General features: G+C 52.7%; 5 protein-coding genes across 12 annotated transcripts; 2 read left to right on the top strand and 3 right to left on the bottom strand.

The window, feature by feature from the left end:
• Positions 1–934: 934 nt before the first annotated feature.
• Positions 935–3503, bottom strand: LY6G5B (lymphocyte antigen 6 family member G5B). The gene is made up of 3 exons (XM_030315080.1): positions 2579–3503; positions 2302–2430; positions 935–2008 (listed from the first exon to the last, which is right to left on the bottom strand). The coding sequence occupies exons 1-3, from the start codon at positions 2697–2699 to the stop codon at positions 1608–1610; spliced, it is 651 nt and encodes a 216-aa protein (XP_030170940.1). The 5' UTR covers positions 2700–3503; the 3' UTR covers positions 935–1607.
• A 78-nt stretch (positions 3504–3581) lies between these two features.
• CSNK2B (casein kinase 2 beta) lies at positions 3582–7582 on the bottom strand. Its single transcript, XM_030315081.1, has 7 exons — positions 7437–7582; positions 6743–6825; positions 5924–6026; positions 5224–5339; positions 4700–4775; positions 4363–4552; positions 3582–3720 (listed from the first exon to the last, which is right to left on the bottom strand). Exons 2-7 carry the CDS (start codon positions 6812–6814, stop codon positions 3630–3632), a joined length of 648 nt encoding a protein of 215 aa, XP_030170941.1. The 5' UTR covers positions 6815–6825; positions 7437–7582; the 3' UTR covers positions 3582–3629.
• Positions 7583–7771: 189 nt separating this feature from the next.
• On the top strand, positions 7772–10987 carry GPANK1 (G-patch domain and ankyrin repeats 1). Of its 5 annotated transcripts, none has more exons than XM_030315077.1 (4): positions 7772–7877; positions 8644–8862; positions 9116–9832; positions 10372–10987. In XM_030315077.1, the coding sequence occupies exons 3-4, from the start codon at positions 9222–9224 to the stop codon at positions 10814–10816; spliced, it is 1056 nt and encodes a 351-aa protein (XP_030170937.1). In that variant the 5' UTR covers positions 7772–7877; positions 8644–8862; positions 9116–9221; the 3' UTR covers positions 10817–10987. The 5 variants fall into 5 exon arrangements, with proteins under 5 accessions (XP_030170937.1, XP_030170936.1, XP_030170935.1 ...); XM_030315076.1 differs by having other exon boundaries at positions 7773–7910; XM_030315075.1 differs by having other exon boundaries at positions 7773–8030; positions 9119–9832.
• Positions 10988–12014: 1027 nt separating this feature from the next.
• Positions 12015–14544, top strand: CB2H6orf47 (chromosome B2 C6orf47 homolog). The gene is made up of 2 exons (XM_030315079.1): positions 12015–12483; positions 12656–14544. Exon 2 carries the CDS (start codon positions 12881–12883, stop codon positions 13772–13774), a length of 894 nt encoding a protein of 297 aa, XP_030170939.1. The 5' UTR covers positions 12015–12483; positions 12656–12880; the 3' UTR covers positions 13775–14544.
• Positions 14545–14667: 123 nt separating this feature from the next.
• APOM (apolipoprotein M) lies at positions 14668–19188 on the bottom strand. 4 transcript variants are annotated; one of them, XM_030315084.1, is made up of 6 exons: positions 18773–19188; positions 16062–16216; positions 15707–15780; positions 15510–15608; positions 15231–15329; positions 14668–14811 (listed from the first exon to the last, which is right to left on the bottom strand). In XM_030315084.1, exons 1-6 carry the CDS (start codon positions 18803–18805, stop codon positions 14786–14788), a joined length of 486 nt encoding a protein of 161 aa, XP_030170944.1. In that variant the 5' UTR covers positions 18806–19188; the 3' UTR covers positions 14668–14785. The 4 variants fall into 4 exon arrangements, with proteins under 4 accessions (XP_030170944.1, XP_030170946.1, XP_030170942.1 ...); XM_030315086.1 differs by having other exon boundaries at positions 19045–19188; XM_030315082.1 differs by lacking the exon at positions 18773–19188 and adding an exon at positions 16613–18749.
• Positions 19189–19783: the final 595 nt, after the last annotated feature.

Genomic DNA, 19783 nt, shown 5'->3' with positions numbered 1-19783 from the left:
TTTTGAGGCTTTAATTTTCACCTGTGCACACAAACATGCATTCTCTCAATCCTAGGAGGTACTATCCCTCCTTAACAGGTGACCAAAGTGAGACAGAAACCAACTTACCCAAGTGGCAGAGGAGCTGGAATTGGGTCCCCCAACCACAAAGTGCACACTGCTTTTTAGAAAAAGGTTTCACAACCCCAGCACTGGGTTGTGAGATTCAGAAGGGTGGGCACCTGGCTGTACTCAATAACACCACACCCAGAACAGTGTGTTTAACTGCATGTATGAAAAAAGTTATGAATATTCACTACTATTTTCTGTAGGCTTGTAGTTTTCCAAAAATAAAACATTAAAATCAAAGACCTAAACTGCAGCCTCACCTGTATCATTTGTGAACATCCCCAACCCCCAAACCTAGCTCCCTAAAGAGGTGGTCCTGGGTGCCAGGATCCTGAAAGAACAGGCAAGAACCCAGGTTCCTCAGCACCAGGGGACTCTCAGATACAGGCCTGGACCCTTTGGTTTGCTCCTGAGTTTTTCTGGTTTAAAGGAGAGTTTTTCCTCCTCTGTTAGATGGAAAAGCCAATGTAACCAGGGTTTAATTCTCTAGGTTTTGTAGGGCAAAGTTTTTTGGTTTTGTTTTGTTAAAGATTTTAAGTAATCTCTACACCCAATGTGGAGTCCAAACTTATAACCCCAAGATTGAGTCACACGCTCTACTGAGCCAGACAGGTGCCCCTGTGGAGTAAGTTAAAGGCTGGGAGAAGTCCTAGCTAATCAGAAGGTGGATGGATACAAGCCCTTTGGGGGCAGGCCATGAGAAAGCCACAAAGGCCAAGTGGAGTGGGCCAGGCTGTAAACTGTTTGCTCCCCATGCCCAATTAACTTTAACAGGTCTACACTTGTCCATATCTGAGCCTGACCCCATCAACAGTGTGACACAAACTTAGCCCAGTCCATTTATTGTGGAGGTTCTGGAGAGTAAGCGGGAGATATAGTGCAGAGCAGGGCAGACCCTCGCCTCTCCTCTCCCCTAGAACCTATGGAAGTGGGTGTCAGGACTCAGTGATGTGAAGTGGGGCTGAGGAGGCCAGACGGTGGCAAAAGGAGAGAAGCAGGAAACCAGGGCAGGAGTAGAGGTTGGAGGCAGTGAAGTAGGGACACCAGAGTGCCTAGTCAGGAAATCTGCACAGATGTCTACGCTTCATTCTTCTTGCTACAACTTCAGTCTGGGTCTTAAGATAGGCATGGGCTGCAATCTACAACCAGACCTGAATGGAGATAGCAGGTGGCCGGACTGACAGGGGATTGGAAAGATAAGGGGGCTGATGGACTCGGAAGATGGGAAAGGCACGAGGAAACCACTGTGCCTTCCCTAGGTCAACCTGGGCAGAAAGTGAACTTGGTATTTTCTAGGAGAAAGAAGAGTACTGGTGCAGTGCCACAGCGGTTTCTGGGAAGGAAATGAAACCTAAGCCATACAGATGCTGGAAGCACAGAGGAAGGGAGGCCTGAAAAATCACAGACCAGAGAATGTGGGTGTTCTAGGAGGGCAGCACTAGGTGCTGGGGTGTTAGGAGAGAGATGCTGGAAGAGTAAAATCCAAGAAGGATAAGGCATCAGGGCCCAGCCCAGGGAAGAACCAAAAGTCCTGAGCTGTTGAGAGACAAGTATATGTGGCACAGGTCAGCGATGGACAAGCTCAGGTTCAGGGGCAGGGTGGCCAGGGGGTCGAGGCCTTCAGGCTCCTTCCCAGCACGGAAGGTGGGTAGGGGCAGTGAGAGGTTCAGAGCCTTGTAGAACCACTGGATTTGGAACTCCGACAGGGGCAGGGCCAAGGCCCCAGCAGGGGGATCAGGCAGGGAGCTCTGGAGCTGGGGGCTGGACCAGGAGTTGCAGTAATCGTACTGGCAGCACTGGGCCTGGTACCAGTACTCCGAGAAGTAGGTATTGCGTTTTTCCTGGCAGCGGTAAGAATTGTACTGTCCACAGCCTCGGATGAAGAAACGTATCTTGGTATCTGGAGAAGAGGGAACAGCTAATACCCCTGCTGCCTCCCATGGTCCCCAAACCTGGTATCCTCACCCTAGACTCTCCCCATCCCTCACCCAGACCTGACTTCTAGCCCAGACTCCTTCAGAATGGGCCAGAAAAATTGGCTTAGCTGACCCCCGAGAACCCCAGACTCCTCTTTTCAGGATCCTCCTGTCTTCTTCTTGCACCCCAGGCCCTAAGCAGCCCTCATCTATGAGAGGAGAGGAGACCAAGCCACGGGCTATCCCACCAGCAGCTCCCTCCTGGGACTTGACTCACCATAATAGATGGTTATCACCATGCATGGCGACGAGCTGCTGATGGTGCACTTCTCTGAGCCTGAAATGCACCCTGTAGAAGGGTCTTCTAAGAGGCAGAGGTGACAGGTCCGGACTTCAGAAACAGGAGCTGGGGAAGCACAAAACAGGAAGGATGGGAATGTTGGCTCATTCCAAGTTCTCTGCCTTGCAGGGAGCCTGTGAACCGAGGGCTACAGCACCCCCCGCCCTTCCTGGACTCAGTCATCCCTCCCTCCTTGCCCCTGGGCCCCACTTACCCTTTCCCACTGCGAAGCCCACCATGACCAGCACACCTACAAGTACATGGAACTTCATGATGGAATCCTGAGAAGGGCAGTCCCTGAGGGGTATCCTGAAATCCCACCTTCCTGTGACCATGTTCCTTGCAGGGTGATTTTGATAGTTTGAACAGGAGCTGCTGTAGACGTAGAGCTATATTCCTTGGCTGGGGGAGGAAGTTATTAACTTGGCTGGAGGGACGGCATGTCCTCACCCACAAGGTCAGGTTCCTGGACGTGGGAACAGTGGCCTACACAAGAACAACACCTGGGCCTTTATCCAGTTGTCTATCTGTCTCTCTCATGCCCTGAAAAAATCTATTCCCACACCTCAAGGGTCCATGGACCAGTGTCTGTCTCTGGTACCACCTGCTGTCCTCCCCACACATACAGCGAGTCCCTACCGTGCTGGGAAACACTTGGGCCAGGCGCCCAGGGTCCCTGTCCTTCTGAGATGAGCGTGTCAGCTCCCCCAGCAGGGGGCGCACAAACACCACCCAGCAGCAACTCTGGACCTTGTCCCTCTTTCCACCCCTTACCGTTCTATTTATTTCAGGACCACTTTCCCTGTAAAATCAAAACCGAAATATTTTGTTGTTGATTATACTCCTTACAGTATAAATGTACAGCCATAGGTAGCCAAAAAAGAACAAATTATGTCTCCAGTCTTTGAAAGTGGATTTTCCCCTAGGTCTTTTCCATGTGACGTTGCACATCTCCGCATCCACTACTAGTTCTGCTCTACTGCTAAAAACATCACCCAAATCCACTGGGCACAAATCTGTGCTGGTTTTCAACTTGAGGGTGGGCTGGGCCATGAGGGCCCCTGGGATCAAGCACAGCACTACCCTCCCATCCCCCATCCCCAAGCACCAGCAGACCAGCTCATGGCCTTTTCTTCCACTTTATTTCATATTCCCACCACAATAATGACTCCTTTAATTTAAACTAAAAACCATAGAGGGTTCCTGAAAGGGTGGCAGCAAAGGAATAGAGGTGTTAAAGGCAGAGGGACAGGTTGGGTGGGGAATCAGCGAATCGTCTTGACTGGGCTCTTGAAGTTGCTGGCGGCTTGGAGCTGCAGCTGGTAGGCCATTGGATGGATCTTGAAACCGTAGAGCCTGGGCCAGGGCACAGATCAGAGGCAGTAGGGTGAGCCCCACTCTGGCCCTGCCAGTGGCCTGCATTTCCCTCTCCCCACCCCAGCTTCTCCATGGGTCTGCTAAGTGCTTAAGGACAGTGGTTCCCAAACATCTTCCCTCCAGAATACTGGGAAATATACCTTAAATAGCCATTAAAACTCTTACTCTAGGATATACGTAAACATACACACACATACAGGAATGTGACTGCTTGCTTCTGTGTGCACTTGTTTCAACAGAACACCAAACTGTTCTTCCCAGTACACATGATGTTCCAGGAAGATAAACCACACTTTCTCCTGGCAAAAGGCCGAGCGCCCGAGATGATGGCAAAAAGTTATCATTTAAATAGTACTTCCAGTGCCAAATGTTATTCAAAGCAACTCACTATTTAAATATACTCTGTCAGGTATATTTAAATACACTCCGTCAGGCAGGTACTGTCATCACCCCCGTTTCATGGATAAGGGAACTGAGGCACAGGCAATCAAATACCTTCCCCAAGGTCACTCGCTGTGGGAGAAGCAAACCTCAAGAAAGGACCATGCCCTGTCCTCCCTTCTCTCTGGGGAATCCCGAACCTTTCCTTTGACCCATGGTGACTCTAGCCCTGCTCCCCACCTGGGCACAAACTGGTTGGCGGGCCGTTTGGGCCGGTACTCAGGGTGCACCATGAAGAGCATGTGAGGGAAACCGGTGCCGAAGTAGGCGCCGTCCGTGTGATGGTGCCTCGATGACTTGGGTGTGTACACGTCCATGCACTTGGGGCAGTAGAGCTTCACCATGGCCTCACCTGGGATGTCCGAAAGGCCTGGGAGACAGCCAGACTCAGCAGGCCGGGCATCCCCAACCCTGCCCAACCTCCCTCCCACACAGAGGCCCCGACTTGCTGAACCCCAACTCCTTCCCAGAGGACCTGCCATTTGATGTGGCCTCCTTCCCCTTTTCTAACACTCACCGATGGGAAGCATTGGCTGATTCTCACAGTACACACGGGGACAGTAGCCAAAGTCTCCTTGCTGGTACTTTTCCAACTGAGGTGAATAAAATGAAAGGGGTTCGTAGGTAGGTACAAAGAGAAGAGGCAATCCCCTCCTCAGCCCAAGCCACGTCACTCTGTCCCCAACTCCTGCCTCTGTCCAGAGACCCCTTCTAAGCAGGCCCAGACAGGCCCTCATACTCCTCTGCTTCCTTTCCTCCAGTTAGGCAGGGTACAGACCATCAGAGCCATTCGCTGTTTGTTCCCTAAGGAAAAGGCAGACTGCAACAACTCCCTGTCCAAGGTCATGTCTCCCTCCCCAAAAACACCTCAGTCAGCACAAACCCCAATTAGGATTTAATTCCCAGGGCCAGGTTGTGGGGTTCTTCCCCTCTTCTCGGCTACATTCCTTGACAAGGTTGAAACGTTTGACTCCCATGCTGCAGGAACCTCTGTTTCCCTTATTGCCTCAGAGGAGTCAAGTGGGAGCAGAGAGGCCTCACCATCTGGGCGATGCCACGGTTGGTGAGGATGTAGCGGGCGTGGATCAATCCATAAAGCATCTCGGCTGCCTGCTCAATCAGGTCGCTCTGGTTGGGGTTGTCTTCCAGCTCTTCATCTGAAACATAGCCCCGGCCAATTGCAACCACTTGTCTTACAGCTTTCTTAGATGCCCCACCCACTGCCAGGGATTGCCAGCTACTCAGTGTGCCCCCCCCCCCATCTTTAAGTCACCCATCACCTGAGTATTTGACCCAGAAACCTGGGCCTCTGACCCTTCCACCAACCCAAGGCAGCTCTGCCTTCTTTCCACATCTCTTCAGCCTCTGCTCTCTCTCCCTCCCAACCCCTCCTCAACACATAAATGTAAAGATGTCAACGTAGGAGATGAAACTGAAAGGTGAAAGGCAAAAAAAAAAAAAAAAAAAAAAAAAAGGAGGAAAGGTGACCCAAGGAGAAACTAGCATTAGGAGACAGAGCCAAGTTACAGGACCAGAGTGTGGGAACAGGAGGTGTAAGTCACAAAACTGGGCAAGAGTCAGATGGGAGACCAAAATGAAGTAGGGAACTTTGGATAAAGACAGAGAACCAAAAGGAAATATGGAAATCCAAGAAGCAGATAAACAGGAACATGAAAAAAACAAAAAACAAAAAACAAAACCACGAACATATACACACTAAACAACACTGAGGGTGCCTCACCAGGCTCCAGGTCCAAAATCATGTCTAGAGCTTGTCGATAGTGAGGCACCTGCTCATTGAGTCCAGTGAGGTTGAATTTGTCCTGGATGTAGTCTTCATCCACCTGTCAGGATGTGGAAGTCAAGATGAAACCCACAGCAGAATCCTCAGCTTTGACTTGGGCACGTTGCTCTAACTGGTGCCTTATTCTTAACACAACTGCTTTGGTTTCCCCTTATTCCCCAACCCCAGCTCAGCAGAAGTACTTGAGTCTCTCTCCCCAGTTCAGATACATAGCCTTCCCATAAAAGCTTTGGCTTTTCTTTTCTACAGATAAGCAGCTACAACAATCTCCTACTTAAAGAGACATTCCTTTCAAAAGCCCTGTTCCTACTCTTGCCCTCATCCCTAGGAACCAGTTTTGTCCTCTCCTTAAGAGCAGCTAGGTCTCTAAGGAAAGTGGAGACTCAACAGCTTCAGTCCTGTGGATAGTTACAATCCTTTATATTATTAGTAGACAACTTTCCACATTACAAAGCATTTTCACATGTGACATTTTAATTCTAATAGACTCCAACGGGAAGCACTCCCAGTACCAGTCTAATAATAACTTCAATAACAATAAAAGGGTTGACTTGTCCCATGTTACAGAGGGTAGCAGGTTTGGGACCTGGGAAGTCTTGCCACTTCACAAATTAGTGAGGGGAGTTACTGACGGGACTCTTCCTTGACAGGAAAAGTTTCTATGGAAGCCTGTAAGAGAAGCGTGTGGAAGCTAAATATGTGGGAAAATATAATGCCAAACTTTGTGTAGAGACAGCTGGGAGACTGAGAACTCACTTCACAGAAGAATTCATTGCCACGGAGCCCACAGAACCAGGAAATCCAGGACACCTCCTCTGAGCTGCTCATCTTCACGTCAGCTGGGAAAAAAGAGAGTGTAAGTTAAGTCCAAGCTCTCCCACCTTGCCTCTGGTATCCTCCCTCCTCCCACACTTAGATCTCTAACCATGGAAGAATTTGGGGCAACCTTTTCTTAAAGGATCCCAGACTCTAGAGCACCTCTCTCCGGCCCCTCTTATTCACATCTCAGCCCTTTTTCTCTGAGATCAGAGATTCTTTGGAGTCCCACCGCTTTCAAGAAACCGACAGGTCTTGACCCACCAGTCCTACCCACATCCCTATCGCTCCAGAAGACCAGCCCACTCTCCCTTCCTGTCAACTCCAGCAGAGCCCCAGGCTCGAGCTCCCTACCCCGACGGTCTCTGCATGTCCCTGGCGCCTTTCCCAAGGGTCCCGAAGTTTATCCTTTCCGTGCAAGAGCTGGGACCCTTTTTCTCTCATGGCCTGGGGGTGGCCGTGAAGTCCCTTTCACAGGAGTCCCCACATGCCACCTCCGCCCCTCAGGCCATCCCTCTCTCCCCCGGTTCCGGACCGGGTCACTTCCTTCCCCACCCCCACATCAAGGCGCGGAGACCCCATGTGCCGCGCCTAAGGGCAGGGGGCTAAGGCGCGGCGACTACCTCAGACTCACCGGCTGGACGGGGACCGGGACCAGGGTGGGGGAGGGGAGTTGCCGCTTCCAAGAAACCGCGACGGCTACAACGCAGGCCGCGGACCCAACCGCGGCAGGCGAAGTGGGGTGGGGGGAGTGGAAATCGGGGAGGGTGGGGAGAGGGCAACGCGCAAGCGCCAAGGGTCGGACGCCGCAGCGAACGCCGGGAGATGGAGTCCCCGGTAAGAAGAAACTGGCGAAGCGAGGGAGAGGTGAACTACGAATCCCAGAATGACCCACGCACGACCCTTGTGTCGCGAGGCCCCTGAGCCAGACGCTCGGGGGCGAGCGCAGCGGGGTGCCACCGGAAGCGGAAGTCCAGTACCCGTTCTGGGCCGGGGAGCCTGGGAAATATAGTCGTAGGATCCCGCGACTGAGGGGCCGTGAGGGGGCGGGGAAGTGAACGAGGCTGGCTGGCTGGTTGGTTTCCTGCAGCTCCCCTCACGCAGCGAGGTTGTGTCCCAGGCGCTCCCCTCCTACTCAGGGGACTGACCTCATCCCCGGCTAACCGGCCGGTCCTTATTGCCTATCGAGCCCCTCGCCCGAGTTAGGCCCGCCACTGGAGGCTTCGCGGTGAGGGGGGGGGGGGAACTTTGTGTTTCACCCCGGGGTCTGGTCTCTTCGGGCGGGAGGTGAGGCCGGGCTCCCTGCTGAGGGACTTCGGTAGGGTGGGCTCGGCTGAGGTGAGCGATGTGAGAACCGGGACGGCCCCGTGCTCTAACCTGAGGTGGCGCCAGCCATTCTGTTGCTCGTCCCCTTGCACTTCTCCATTTCCTCTTAAGGCTTGAAGGGGGCCTTATGCTGCGGGCACTAAGTATGACCTTCGAACCCTGGTCAGAATAATGGTGAGGGGCAGGGTGATGTTATTTCATTTCACAGCTTCTGTGCATTCCACAGGTTTCCTTCCGCCAACTCAGAGCCTTTCTTAACTCAGAGAGTGGTTTCCCAGTTCCAAAAAATGAGCTCGGAGAGGGGGCCACGTTCAGGGAGGCAAGAGGCATTGTGGGGGCGTTATGTATGTAAAAGTAGGACCCCAACCGACAGACTGTCCTCGCGCTACTTAAGCACGTGGCATTTTGAGCGGATGCTCTGGAAAAGGTCCCAGGGTGGGGAAGCTGAACCTGGCGCTTAGCACAGGCCTGCGTCCTCAAGTAATGTTTTGTGTTGTTTTGTTGTTTTTTTCCAGTCCCGCATGCGTGTTAGGGGTCGTGTGGCTATTTGATCGTCAGCTCCTTTGCTTAAAGTAGTGCTATTTGCCGTACGGAGACTACCAAGACTGGAGCTTCTCCCTTAAATCAGCTTCTTGCTCCCGTAGAAGTGTTAAAGTCTGTTCTTGTTTGGGAAGAATACCCCGACCATAGGATCAAGGAAGATTTAAAGGGCCAGGCTGATTGTTTCCTTAATGGTATGTCTTAACTGGTGGTCAAATAGTTTTAGATAGAAGCTGTTTTTATTTATTGTTGTTGAGGATGGGGTTGGTGGCAACTCTCACTGAGTCTTTGTTAAATTAACCTTTAGTAAGGGGCATGGGCTGTTATTGTAGGGTTCTGTTTTTCCACATGACCTATGGTCCTTAGGCCCTGCAGAGTCCTAGGTTGTGGGCTCACTTAGGGAGTGAGAGGGTTTTTTGACTTTAAGGGTATTTTTCCTCATCCCAGCAGGTCTCCGGAGGTGGCTCTGGTCAATGCAGAGCCACGAAGCGATTGGCTTGCTTGTCTCAGCCTCCCTTTGTCTAGTCTCATCCTCCCAGTTTACCCAAGAGCCATGTCCAGGCCCTCCCTCATCACCTTCACCCCGGCCACCAGTGCCAGTGACCTCTGGAAAGATGGGCAGCAGCAGTCACAGCCTGAAGAGCTGCAGTCCACCCTGGATGGGGCTGCAGCCCGGGCGTTCTATGAGGCCCTGATTGGCGACGAAAGCAGTGCCCCTGAATCCCAGAGATCTCAGCCTGAACCTGCCAGTAAGAGAAAGAGGAAGAAGAGAAGAATAATGAGGGAAGCTGCTGCAGGAACCTCAGGAGGACATGGACAAAGGAGATCCCTTGAGGCGGAGGACAAAATGACCCAGTGGATACTGAGGGCAGCCCAAGAGGGTGACCTAGCAGAACTAAGAAGGCTGTTGGATCCCCGTGAGGCAGGGGGAGCTGGGGGCAACATCAATGCTCGGGATGCCTTCTGGTGGACCCCCTTGATGTGTGCTGCTCGAGCAGGCCAGGGAGCTGCTGTGCGCTATCTCCTGGGCCGTGGAGCTGCCTGGGTAGGGGTCTGTGAGCTGGGTGGCAAGGATGCTGCTCAGCTGGCTGAAGAAGCAGGCTTCCCTGAGGTGGCCCGCATGGTCAGAGAGAGCCATGGAGAGACAAGGAGTCCAGAGAACCGGTGAGGGGAAGCCTTAGCCCATGCCTCTTTCAGTGTGTTCTGTCTTTCCTAGCCCCTCTATACCAGAGGGTCCAGAACAGAGCTGAAGGGTTCTCTCCCCGATCCCCCAGTGTAGGCTGATAAGGCAGTGTAGTAGAGTAGTAATGAACATGATCTCCCTGGGTCCAAATTCTGACTACCTACTTGGGCAATTAATCTAATTTTTATGTCCCTCATTTTCTTTATCTGAGAAATGGGGGCAATAAGATCACTTTTGTTGTAGGGTTGTTAGGATTTAATGGACCAATATATGTAAAGTACTAGAATGATGCTTCCCGTATAATAAGTGCCTTATAAATAATTATGCTTTGCCAAGAGCTTGTGAAGCCTGGTTGCTATTTCTTCTCCTAGCTGTTCCCTTCTGGGTCCCTCATTACTAAGTGGATTGGAAGGCAGTTTGTTTTTTAACAGAAAGACTAGAAGGACTTCCCACCTTGCCACCCCCCTCTGAGGCCTCAACCCTTCCCCTGCCCTCAACTCTTTTTCTTTTTTCTCTGCAGGTCACAATCACCCTCCCCCCGGTACTGTGAGACCTGCGATGCCCACTTCCAAGACTCTAACCATTGTACATCCACTGCTCACCTGCTGTCACTGTCCCACGATCTCAGGTCCCCCAACCTGCCCCTTGGGGTGCCCACCTCCAGCCCAGGCTTCAAGCTGCTGCTGAGGGGAGGCTGGGAGCCTGGAATGGGGCTGGGACCCCGGGGTGAGGGCCGCACCAACCCCATCCCCACTGTCCTCAAGAGGGACCAAGAAGGACTAGGCTACAGATCAGTGCCCCAACCCCGAGTCACACACTTCCTGGCTCGGGATACTCGGGCTGTGGCTGGGAGGGAGAGAACCCCTCGGGTGACCACACTGAGCCGCAGGGAGGAAAGAAAGCAGAAGGAGAAGGACAGGGCCTGGGAGCGGGACCTAAGGACATACATGAACCTTGAGTTGTGACCTTGGTAAGGTCTGATCATGGTCTATTGCTAAGTCTGAACTTGGACGTACGCACTTTGGCTTTTACTTCCTGGGGTCTGCCCAGTTTCTAGATCCTCAGGTTTTGTTTAGTGGGCTCTGCCTTTGGGAGAGAGGGGCTGAGCATTGAAAAATAAATCAATCTTCTCCCTCTTTTGTGTTTTATTCACTTTTCTGGAAGCTATTGTGGGAAAACCAAACAAGTCTAGGGGCCACACGCAAGTCCCACCTCAGCCAGGTGGCATAATAGGGTCACCTCCTTGCCAGTCTGGTTCCCTTCCACGTCCTAGCTCCTGCCTGGAATGCCCCACCTATTCTTTGAATCCCCTGAACCAGAAATGGCCCAAGTTCTATGCAAGTCTCACCTACCCCAGGAAGGATCTCCTGACTACTCTAGCCAATTCAATCATTGTTTTTATTCAATCACTGATTTTAAACAAGTTCGTATACTACGTGCTAAGAAGAGTAATAAAAAAAATTCCCAACCTTCTAATTGCTCATAGAGGAGGACGTGGCTATGTGATCAATATAAAATGCATGGTGTTAGGGGAAACCTGGGAAGGCTGACAGAGGTCATGAGAGTAGGTAGGATCTTGCAGGAAGAGGCCAATGGGTGGGAGGGCCTAGGAATATACATCCTCTACTATGTTAGCTAACCTAGAGCCAGAACTCTGGCCTCCCAAATGTAACCTTTAAGTCAAGGTTCTTCATTTTACTATCTGAAAACTGAGGGCAAGCAGCACGTTCTGTTTGTCTGCACTTGTCTTTCCCTCCCTCTTCCCCCTCCTTCCCGCTGCTCATGCCAGGTGCCAGGCACATGGAGAGCTCACTGTTGTCAGATCCAGGAAGTAAAATCTGCGTAGAACGGCAGGGAAGAGCTACACGAGTCCCAGAAAAGCACCTTTCTTTTTCGGAAAACCCTTCCATGAAGTCCTGGACATGGGAAGGAGTGGTGGTGGTGGGGGGTGTTGCAGGGAAGAACCAAAGGGCAGGGGACTAAAGGGAGCGGGCGAGTTTAGGGGAGCACCTGTGGGCGACGAAAATGGGGGGCTAGGTTTACACTCAGGCCCTGGCCCTGCCTGATCTCCACTCGCGCCCTGCGGAGTGGCGCGTACTAAAGGCGCGGGGGCGCGGGGGGCGGTGGATCCGCAGGGTCCGCCCCGCGAGCTTCGGGCTCCGCCCCCGTCTGTCCCTCCAGCCCCGGTGCAGCTGCTTCCGGGCTCTGCGGCTCCAGAAGGCTTGGTGAGGCCGCGGCCCCGACGCCGGGCCCGGGAGGGGTCCCAGCGCACAGCGCCCGGACGCCTGGATCCCCAGGCAGGCCCGCGCTTGGCCTCGAGACGAGGATATCCGAAGATATTTCTGGCCTGACCTTGCGGAGGCCGCGTCTCAGCTGCGTGCTCGGGTCCCGGTCGGGCCGCTTTGTAGGATTCATAGGTCTCTAAATCAAAGGAAGAACGCTGCTGAGTGGAATTTGCTCAACACCTCTCTCCTAACCCCCCAATAGGAGACTGCCTATTCTTGAGCTCCCTTAGGTCAGCAGTTCAGGACTCTCCAGATTGGGAGCAGCTGAGAACCCAGGGCCACCTTCCTTCCTTCTTGGATGGAGCACCGCCTCCCCAGTTTCTGGGGCACCTTGGGGCGTGGCCTTGGTGAGTGAAACTTGGGGTGCTGCCTGCAGGAAAGGAAACCCGGAAACGCAGGGAGGTCACCGTGGGGGTGACCCAGGCCTTGTCAGATCCTGAGATTCTTGTTCTGAATCTTGTGTGGTGGGGGGGTGGTGGTGGTGAATGAATTTGGATGTGCCTCCCTTCTTTACCTCAGAACTGAAAAGGAAACAAGCTGCTTGTCACACTTGAAGCTGCACGACCATTCAGGAAAGTGTGGAGCCACTTCTGATTTCAGAGTAGGAATCACCAAAAAGATAACAGTTCTTCTGAGCTTGAACAGATCCTGGCTTTTGAGGAGACACTCAGCCCCTAAACCTGAGAATCTAAGCAGTGCTAGGAAGCAGCCGCAGAATTTGGGGGCTCATTACACATCCCAGCCATGTTCCTGCGACGACTTGGTGGCTGGCTACCTCGCCCCTGGGGCCGCCGGAAACCAATGAAACCTGACCTGCCTGCCCCAGAACCCAGACCAGTGGACAGCTCCTCTGAGAATTCAGGGAGTGACTGGGATAGTGCCCCAGAAACCATGGGAGATGTGGGGCCTCCCAAGGCCAAAGACCCAGGGGTACGGAGGAGCTGTGGGGCTGCTCCACAGCCAAGCAGGGAGTCCCAAGATGAGCAACTGGGAAGCAAAAGAATGGATTCCCTCAAGTGGGACAAGACTATCTCTAACACTCAAGAGTCTGGGAGACTGGAGACTGGAGGGACCATTCCCAAACTTGGACGGGATCCTGTGGACTCAAGTGGCACCAGGAGATCTGGAGTGTCCCCTGAAGGGGGACTGAGCCCCACCGGGCCTGAAGCCCCAGTGGAGAAGCCAGGGCGGCATCAGAAACTGCTGGGCTGGCTACGGGGGGATCCAGATGGGGGAGCAGGGGCTCCCTTGCAGTACCTGGGGGGCCCAGAGGAGTGTCTGCAGATCTCAACCAACTTGACTCTGCACCTGCTGGAGCTGCTGGCCTCAGCACTGCTGGGGCTGTGCTCAAGGCCTCTGAGGGCAGCTTTGGACGCGTTGGGCCTGCGTGGACCCGTGGGCCTCTGGCTGCATGGGCTGCTGTGCTTCCTGGCTGCCCTGCATGGGCTCCATGCTGTGTTGAGCCTACTTACTGCTCACCCCCTGCACTTTGCCTGCCTCTTTGGCCTCCTACAGGCCCTAGTGCTGGCTGTCAGCCTCCGGGAGCCCAGTGGGGATGAGGAGGCCACTGACTTGGAGGGTGAGAAGTTGGAGAGGGAGGGTGAGGAGTGGAGGGGAGATCCGGGAAAGGGGCTGTGACTGCAGGATAGGGGGTGACCATAGTGCCCCCACCCTGAGTGGGGTGGGAGCAAGGGTGAAGATAGTGTGGCCTTTAGGAGGAGAGTGGGGGTCATGACCCAGATTGTAAGCACAGGGACCTCAGGGATGGGGAATAAACCCCAGGGTATGAGGGCACAGGGCCCCCCCTTCACACACAGGGGAGAATAGAGCTGTTTAGGGTATCTGTTTATGGACAATGGGGATATTGCCCTTGAATTCACCAGCTGTTGTTACTTTTTGCTTTTACGTTTCCCCCACTTTCGTTTTTTTTCTTTCCACCTCTACTTTTTAAAAGAAAAAAAAAAGTGTGGTGGTGACAAATAAAGACTAAAGGGTCCTCTTTACCTTTCAAAACTACCCAGGGCTGGAGGAGACCAGAGGCAGGACAGACAGACCTCTGACTAGGGTTAGAGGGTGGTTGGAGCCCCAAAGGATCCCCTTAGATCTTGGGATCTGAGCCATCTAGAGGAGAATGGGACTGTTCTGTGGGTGGATTAGGGGGTGTGGATAGGGACCCCAGGTGACAGGGAGCCTGCAGGGAGGGTCTGGGTGTTCCCAGGAGCCAGGGGAAGTGGGAATGGTGCAGGCAGTATTGGAAGGAGGGCCAGTTCAGTGGGACTGGCAGCTCAGACAGGCAGTATGGGGAAGCATTGGAGCTTGCAGTCTCCACTCTGGGGTTAGGGGTTTGCACACTCAGCAATAAATAACTGTGTCACACCAAATCCTAAATATATCACTACAAAGTGAGACATACCGCCACTCAGTGTCCTTCCTGACGCCGTCCAGCTGGGGGTTTAGGTGGCAGAAGACCCAGGGGGAGTACTGAAATGGAGGTAGTGGGATTGATGTCTGGAGACAAACCCAAAATGAGATGAGGATTGAAAAACCATCTTTATTACTCTTGAAAGGGAGCTGGGAGTCTCCAGCTTCTCCCTGCAGCACAACTGCAGCTCCCACCATATCCATCTGGGGCACAGATGAAGCCACAGGTCAGTCACTGGACAGCGCACAGGCCTCTGGTGGGAGGAGGGTGAAAAGAGGATGAAAAGGAAGGAAATCCAGGAAGAAAGGCAACACTGGTGGTAACAGGGTAGAGGAGAATGCATTCCTGCTTTTCCCCACATCTAAGAAGGGGTCTCTGAGGCCTTTCCCCCTATATCTCTGCCCCTCTGCCCAATTTATACACCACAAACTCTGAAACCTCTCTTTTGAGTAGCCCAGAGCCCATCCTGGCTCCCTTGGGTGACATCATAGCTCTTGGCCACATCCTTCTGATGCCATCACAGCCTATGACACAAACGGAGGTGTCAACACCGCCATTCTAATGATGTCAGCCTTTGGCCATGTCCTCCGGTGACATCACTTGAGTCCCTTTCATCTGGCACAGAAGACTTGGTGAGTCCTAGTCCTCTTCTGTGGGACTTTACCCCCTCACCTTGATTCCTGGGAGTCAGTAAGAAGGCTTTGGAGTCCAAACAGGAGGTCAGGGACTGAAATTCCTCCACACACTTCTCAGGAGGGTGTGGTGAGCGATCTGGAAGAGCAAGGCAGAACCAGGCAGGCCTATCAAAGTCCCTGCTTCTTAGCACCACCCTGGTGAGGACCTCATGGAGGCACCCAGCCCATCCTGGGATGATATCATAGGACCCAGAGTGAGAGGCTCCTGCCCTCCAAGTGTTTCCTCCAACCCTTCCTGCCTGGCATCTCCACTCACTGTAGAGGAGGAAGCGCTGATAACCCTGGCCTGACTCTTTCAGCATGATTCCACCTGGGCATGAGCTGGAGAAGAGCTTGGTCTTCATGTCTGGGCGCCCTGTTTGGGGCGGGGAGGTGGGGAGAGTGTCAGGGCAGGGATGCAAAACCAACCAAGCCCAGGGGACTTGGGGAGCATGAGGGCTGGAGAGAACCAACCTTCAGTTCTGAGATCTGTGCTCCCCTCAGTCAGGTGGTAGATCCATTTCCGGGGCACACAGAGCCCATTTTTCCTGCAGAAGTGGTGACAAGGAGGAAGGGCTGAGTGGCACCCCAACCACACAATACCAACCTCTATTTATCTTCTTTTTGAAGCCTGGATCCCCTTGGTAGTATCAAGCTACCAAGGTATGGTTGGTTAGGCCCATCTCTCTTCAGAAGGAAACTAATAGAACTGTTGACTCAGTGGGCCAAGAATAGCAGATACCCCAAAGAGCCGAGTTCTTTGTGGGTGGGTGCTCATATTTTGAACAGAGACTGCACCTACTGGTGCCTCTGCCTCCTCACCACTCACGTGCGGATGGTAGCACGAAGCTGGAGCTGTGTGGGGGCAGAGCCTGAAGCCATGTTGAAAACAATGTTGTCCACAGGGTCAAAAGTCGCCAATTCCTCCTTGGTGGGAGCTGCCCCTGCGATAAAGTACCACCGGCCCAGGTGTGGCTCTGGGAACTGCAGAGAACCAGGTGGGGGGAGGGGATCAGAAAAGGGTGGGTCCCCACTACAAGATCCATTCAACCTCTTCATCATCACTCTTAAGACAGCAAGACTTAGGAGTGGAGTGGTGGCTGTTTTTTTCCAACTAAGGTTTGGGTTATGACAGGGAGCCATTAAGTGAGTTTTCCTTTGTCTCCTCTCAATCACCTTGAGTAACCACCCGCCCCCAATTCTACCATGTCGCCACATTGATGGCCATACTACTATTTTTTTTTTACTTGTTCTTGCATTCATTGTTACAAACACACACACCCTTTCTCCCTTTCCCAGTGTGGCTTCCGGTCACTCAAGGCCACCCACCCAAATCCTTCAGAGCCCCCACCATAAGCTCCCCCCATTCGCAGTCCATACCTCTTTCCCATCCACTCTCTGAGTTGTCAGTTGACTGAACTCAGGGCACTGGTAGATGGAGTTAAGGAGAATACCATAGAGGTAGAATAGAGCTGCCCATATTTGGTAGAACATCTTCAGGCAGGAGGGAGCTGGTGCTCTTCGTGAAGTGGCTGGTGCCTTAACTGCTCTCTCCCCCTGCTAGTTACTCAGTCCACTCGGTTTCCAGCCCCCTTGCCTTGACCCTTGACCCTTTCACCTGCTAATGAGTAACTTCAACCTTGTTTTCCAACCCAAGCCTGGATTACTTACAGTGTTTGGGCCTTCCTCCCCCTCTTCTAGATGCCAGTACTCCAGAATACACCCTGACATGTCCAAGGGTCTCTCAAGAATTAGGAAAGCTGAGCCCTCTTAAGTAGAAGCCTATGGCCTTTCAACTTATATCTGAGCTGGGTTTCTGCTGTGTTGTGCAGCACTGAAGAGAGGTGGACTGATTCATTCATTCACTTAGCAAACTGTTTTGAGTCCCAGCTGTTTGTCAGCTAAGCCCTAGGGACATAAAAATGAATGACATAGTCCCTGGCCTTGAAGCAGTAAAAGGAAAACTAGCTATGTAAACAAAAATCATTGCAATACAACCTGGTAAGTTCTTTAGAACAGGTATGAAATAGGCGCTGGGGCCTGGTGGATGGAAAACTTTCCCTCTGAAGTTTATGATTGGGGAAACAATATGTACACCCCTGAGAAAGTTCGCGGACATGAGTCTGTTTGCTCAACATTTATTACTACAAGAGGCTACATAATCTAACGGTTAGAGGATAGGTACTGGTGTTAGAGAGGGTGCAAACCCGAACTCCACTATTTGTTAGATCTTGGACAATTTTATGAATCTCTATGTCTGTTTTTTATTTGTAAAATGACCAAATCATCAATCTGCTAGGATTAAAAGAGACAATGCACATAAAGTCCTTAACAAAGGCCTGCACATAGTTAAGTCCAAAGTAAATATTCGCTATAACTAATGCTTGTAAAAGCACTTACTACAGTTTCTGGTGGTTTTTAGGTTCTCAAATAATAGTAAGGAGAGCCAAGTGGGTGGAGCAGTTAATGCAATGAAAGATGGCTTCCTTAATAGATTATGTATAACCCACAGACTGCCAAAAAATTTGTTCTGAGAGGTGAGGTTGCTATGCGCTTGCGATTTAATTAAAAGAACAAAATTTGGGTGATGGGTATATGAGGGCTCATTATTACTATTTACAGGTAATGTTTGTTACTTTTTATCATAAAAAACAAATACATGTAAAATACAACAACTTATTGGTAGAAGTGCTCTACCCGGGGTCTGGTAGGTCTGGATTTGTCAGTTCTGCCACTTACTTTCGCCTACGTATATTCATCTATAAATTGTTAGTAACTATCCTAGGTGTTGAAAGGCTTTTAAGGACAGTACGCAAAACCCTTAGTAAAGTGGCTGACACAAACCAAGAGCTCTCTAAACAGGTGTTTATTAGAACTCTTAACGAAATGGTCCTTGGGACCTGGGTAGAAACTACGAATCCAGAAAGGCTATGGACACCGCAGGCAGGCACACCGGCAGCAACCGGCCTGGCTGGGAAAGTTGCAACGCCAGGGGGCCAAGGCCCTGGCCCGAGGGCAGCGGGTGGGCTGGAGGGGCTTAGGCAGCGAACACCGACCCGCCTGCCCGCGGACCCGGGGCTTGCGGAAGCCCTTCAACATCCCCTTCAAAACTCCAGGGTCAGATTCTTGTGTTTCGGTCCAATCTGAGTCCATTTGCTCCTAATTCCCAAACTCTGAGGTCCCCTTTTTGACGAAAGTCCTAAAAACAGTAAATCCTAGTTTCTCCAAACATGGCGCGTCCCCTTGGCCGCACATCGCCGGCGAGAACATGGCGCCCACAGCCCGCCAAACGCCCACCGAGCAGAACCGAGGTCAGCCCCAACAACGCGACGGCACGCCCAGCTCGCGAACCACCTCCAACCGTCTAAGGAAAAGATGACTTCCGGAGGCGCCGAAGGAGTAGAGCCTCGAGGGCCAGAGTGACAAGACAGAATTTTAGGAGGCCAGGACAGTGCCGCCTTAAATTCTCTGCCGGCCACGACTTTAATAACAAGGATTGATGAGGCGCAATCCCCAGTCCCCAAACTCCAAGTTGTATACAACTGTCCAAAGCTTCTCGAGGCGTAGTCTCATCTAGTAATTTTTTCAGGCATTTATAGTAGCCACCTCAACCTCCCACAGCTTAAGCGCGTGCACAGAAGAAATGAACAGCGTCAGCGGGGGTGGGCGGTGCCTAAGAGTGTACGCATGCGTAGAGCGACGCACGCAGGCGCAGTACGGTCCCCCGGGCGAACGGTGGCCGCGGCTCCTCGGGGTGCTCGGCTCCCTCCCATCCAGGCCGGCCCCGGCCCGTCTCGCCCCAAGGAACTCACTGTTGGGGGCCGCGAACTTCCTCATCGTGCCCCACAAAAGTAAATCTTGGGGACCTGGGGGAGCCGGAAGTACCGCCTTGCGATCCCCAAATACTATCGGGGAAACGGAAGTGGCCATCGGTGGCAAGTTGGGGGAGACCGGAAGTGACGGTACCTTGGGGAAGTCGGGGGCGGAGTCCGGGGTGGTGGTAGTGTGTGTGGGTGTGTGTGTGGGGGGGGTGTTTGGTGTGTGTTGGTTCCGGCGCTCTGCTGGAGCGTCGAGGGAAGGTGGAAGAGGGGGGCAGTCAGCTAGCCAGTCTGGCCCCCCGTGAGTGTCCGTCATCTCGGGTCTGTCGTGACTTAGGCGGGTTCGATGGGCGTGGCGCGCGTGCGCGAAACCACTGTCTCCGCGGAGTCTGGCGCGACCCCCCCCCCCCCCAGCTCTCGCGTGTCCCCAGGGTTGCCGACCTTTTGGGGCCTTGTCGTATCGCGACTGATGATGACACTGGTCTCCTTATCTTTCCTGCTTCCTAGCCTGAGTGGCCTTCCCTTATTGTGATTGGCACTGTGGAGCCCCTCCCATCTCCCCGTCTTCCAGCTCTCTGTGCCGTCGATCTTCTGCCCTTTGTGTTTCTCTCCCTGTGCCCCGGAATCAGAAGGGGGATGGGGGCGGGTGTGGTGTGTGTGTGTGCTTGTGTGGAGAAACTCTTAGGTATTAGGGCGGAGACTCAGGCTGGGAAGGCTTCCGGGTGTATAAATC

This window comes from Lynx canadensis, chromosome B2 (genome assembly GCF_007474595.2).
Source record: "Lynx canadensis isolate LIC74 chromosome B2, mLynCan4.pri.v2, whole genome shotgun sequence".
NCBI lineage: Eukaryota > Metazoa > Chordata > Mammalia > Carnivora > Felidae > Lynx > Lynx canadensis.
This window is presented reverse-complemented; position numbering and strand designations above follow the sequence as displayed.

Coding starts and splice junctions, on each gene's coding strand:
- LY6G5B (XM_030315080.1), bottom strand. CDS start 2,699: ATGGTCACAGGAAGGTGGGATTTCAGGATACCCCTCAGGGACTGCCCT. Junction 2,431..2,578: donor GGGCTTCGCAGTGGGAAAGG/GTAAGTGGGGCC, acceptor GTGCTTCCCCAG/CTCCTGTTTCTGAAGTCCGG. Junction 2,009..2,301: donor GGTGATAACCATCTATTATG/GTGAGTCAAGTC, acceptor CCTCTTCTCCAG/ATACCAAGATACGTTTCTTC.
- GPANK1 (XM_030315077.1), top strand. CDS start 9,222: ATGTCCAGGCCCTCCCTCATCACCTTCACCCCGGCCACCAGTGCCAGT. Junction 9,833..10,371: donor ACAAGGAGTCCAGAGAACCG/GTGAGGGGAAGC, acceptor TTTTCTCTGCAG/GTCACAATCACCCTCCCCCC.
- CSNK2B (XM_030315081.1), bottom strand. CDS start 6,814: ATGAGCAGCTCAGAGGAGGTGTCCTGGATTTCCTGGTTCTGTGGGCTC. Junction 6,027..6,742: donor GCAATGAATTCTTCTGTGAA/GTGAGTTCTCAG, acceptor ACATCCTGACAG/GTGGATGAAGACTACATCCA. Junction 3,721..4,362: donor GCCAACCAGTTTGTGCCCAG/GTGGGGAGCAGG, acceptor GCCCTGGCCCAG/GCTCTACGGTTTCAAGATCC.
- APOM (XM_030315082.1), bottom strand. CDS start 16,726: ATGTTCTACCAAATATGGGCAGCTCTATTCTACCTCTATGGTATTCTC. Junction 15,330..15,509: donor TCAGCGCTTCCTCCTCTACA/GTGAGTGGAGAT, acceptor TTGCTCTTCCAG/ATCGCTCACCACACCCTCCT. Junction 14,812..15,230: donor ACTGACTCCCAGGAATCAAG/GTGAGGGGGTAA, acceptor TCCTCCCACCAG/AGGCCTGTGCGCTGTCCAGT.
- CB2H6orf47 (XM_030315079.1), top strand. CDS start 12,881: ATGTTCCTGCGACGACTTGGTGGCTGGCTACCTCGCCCCTGGGGCCGC.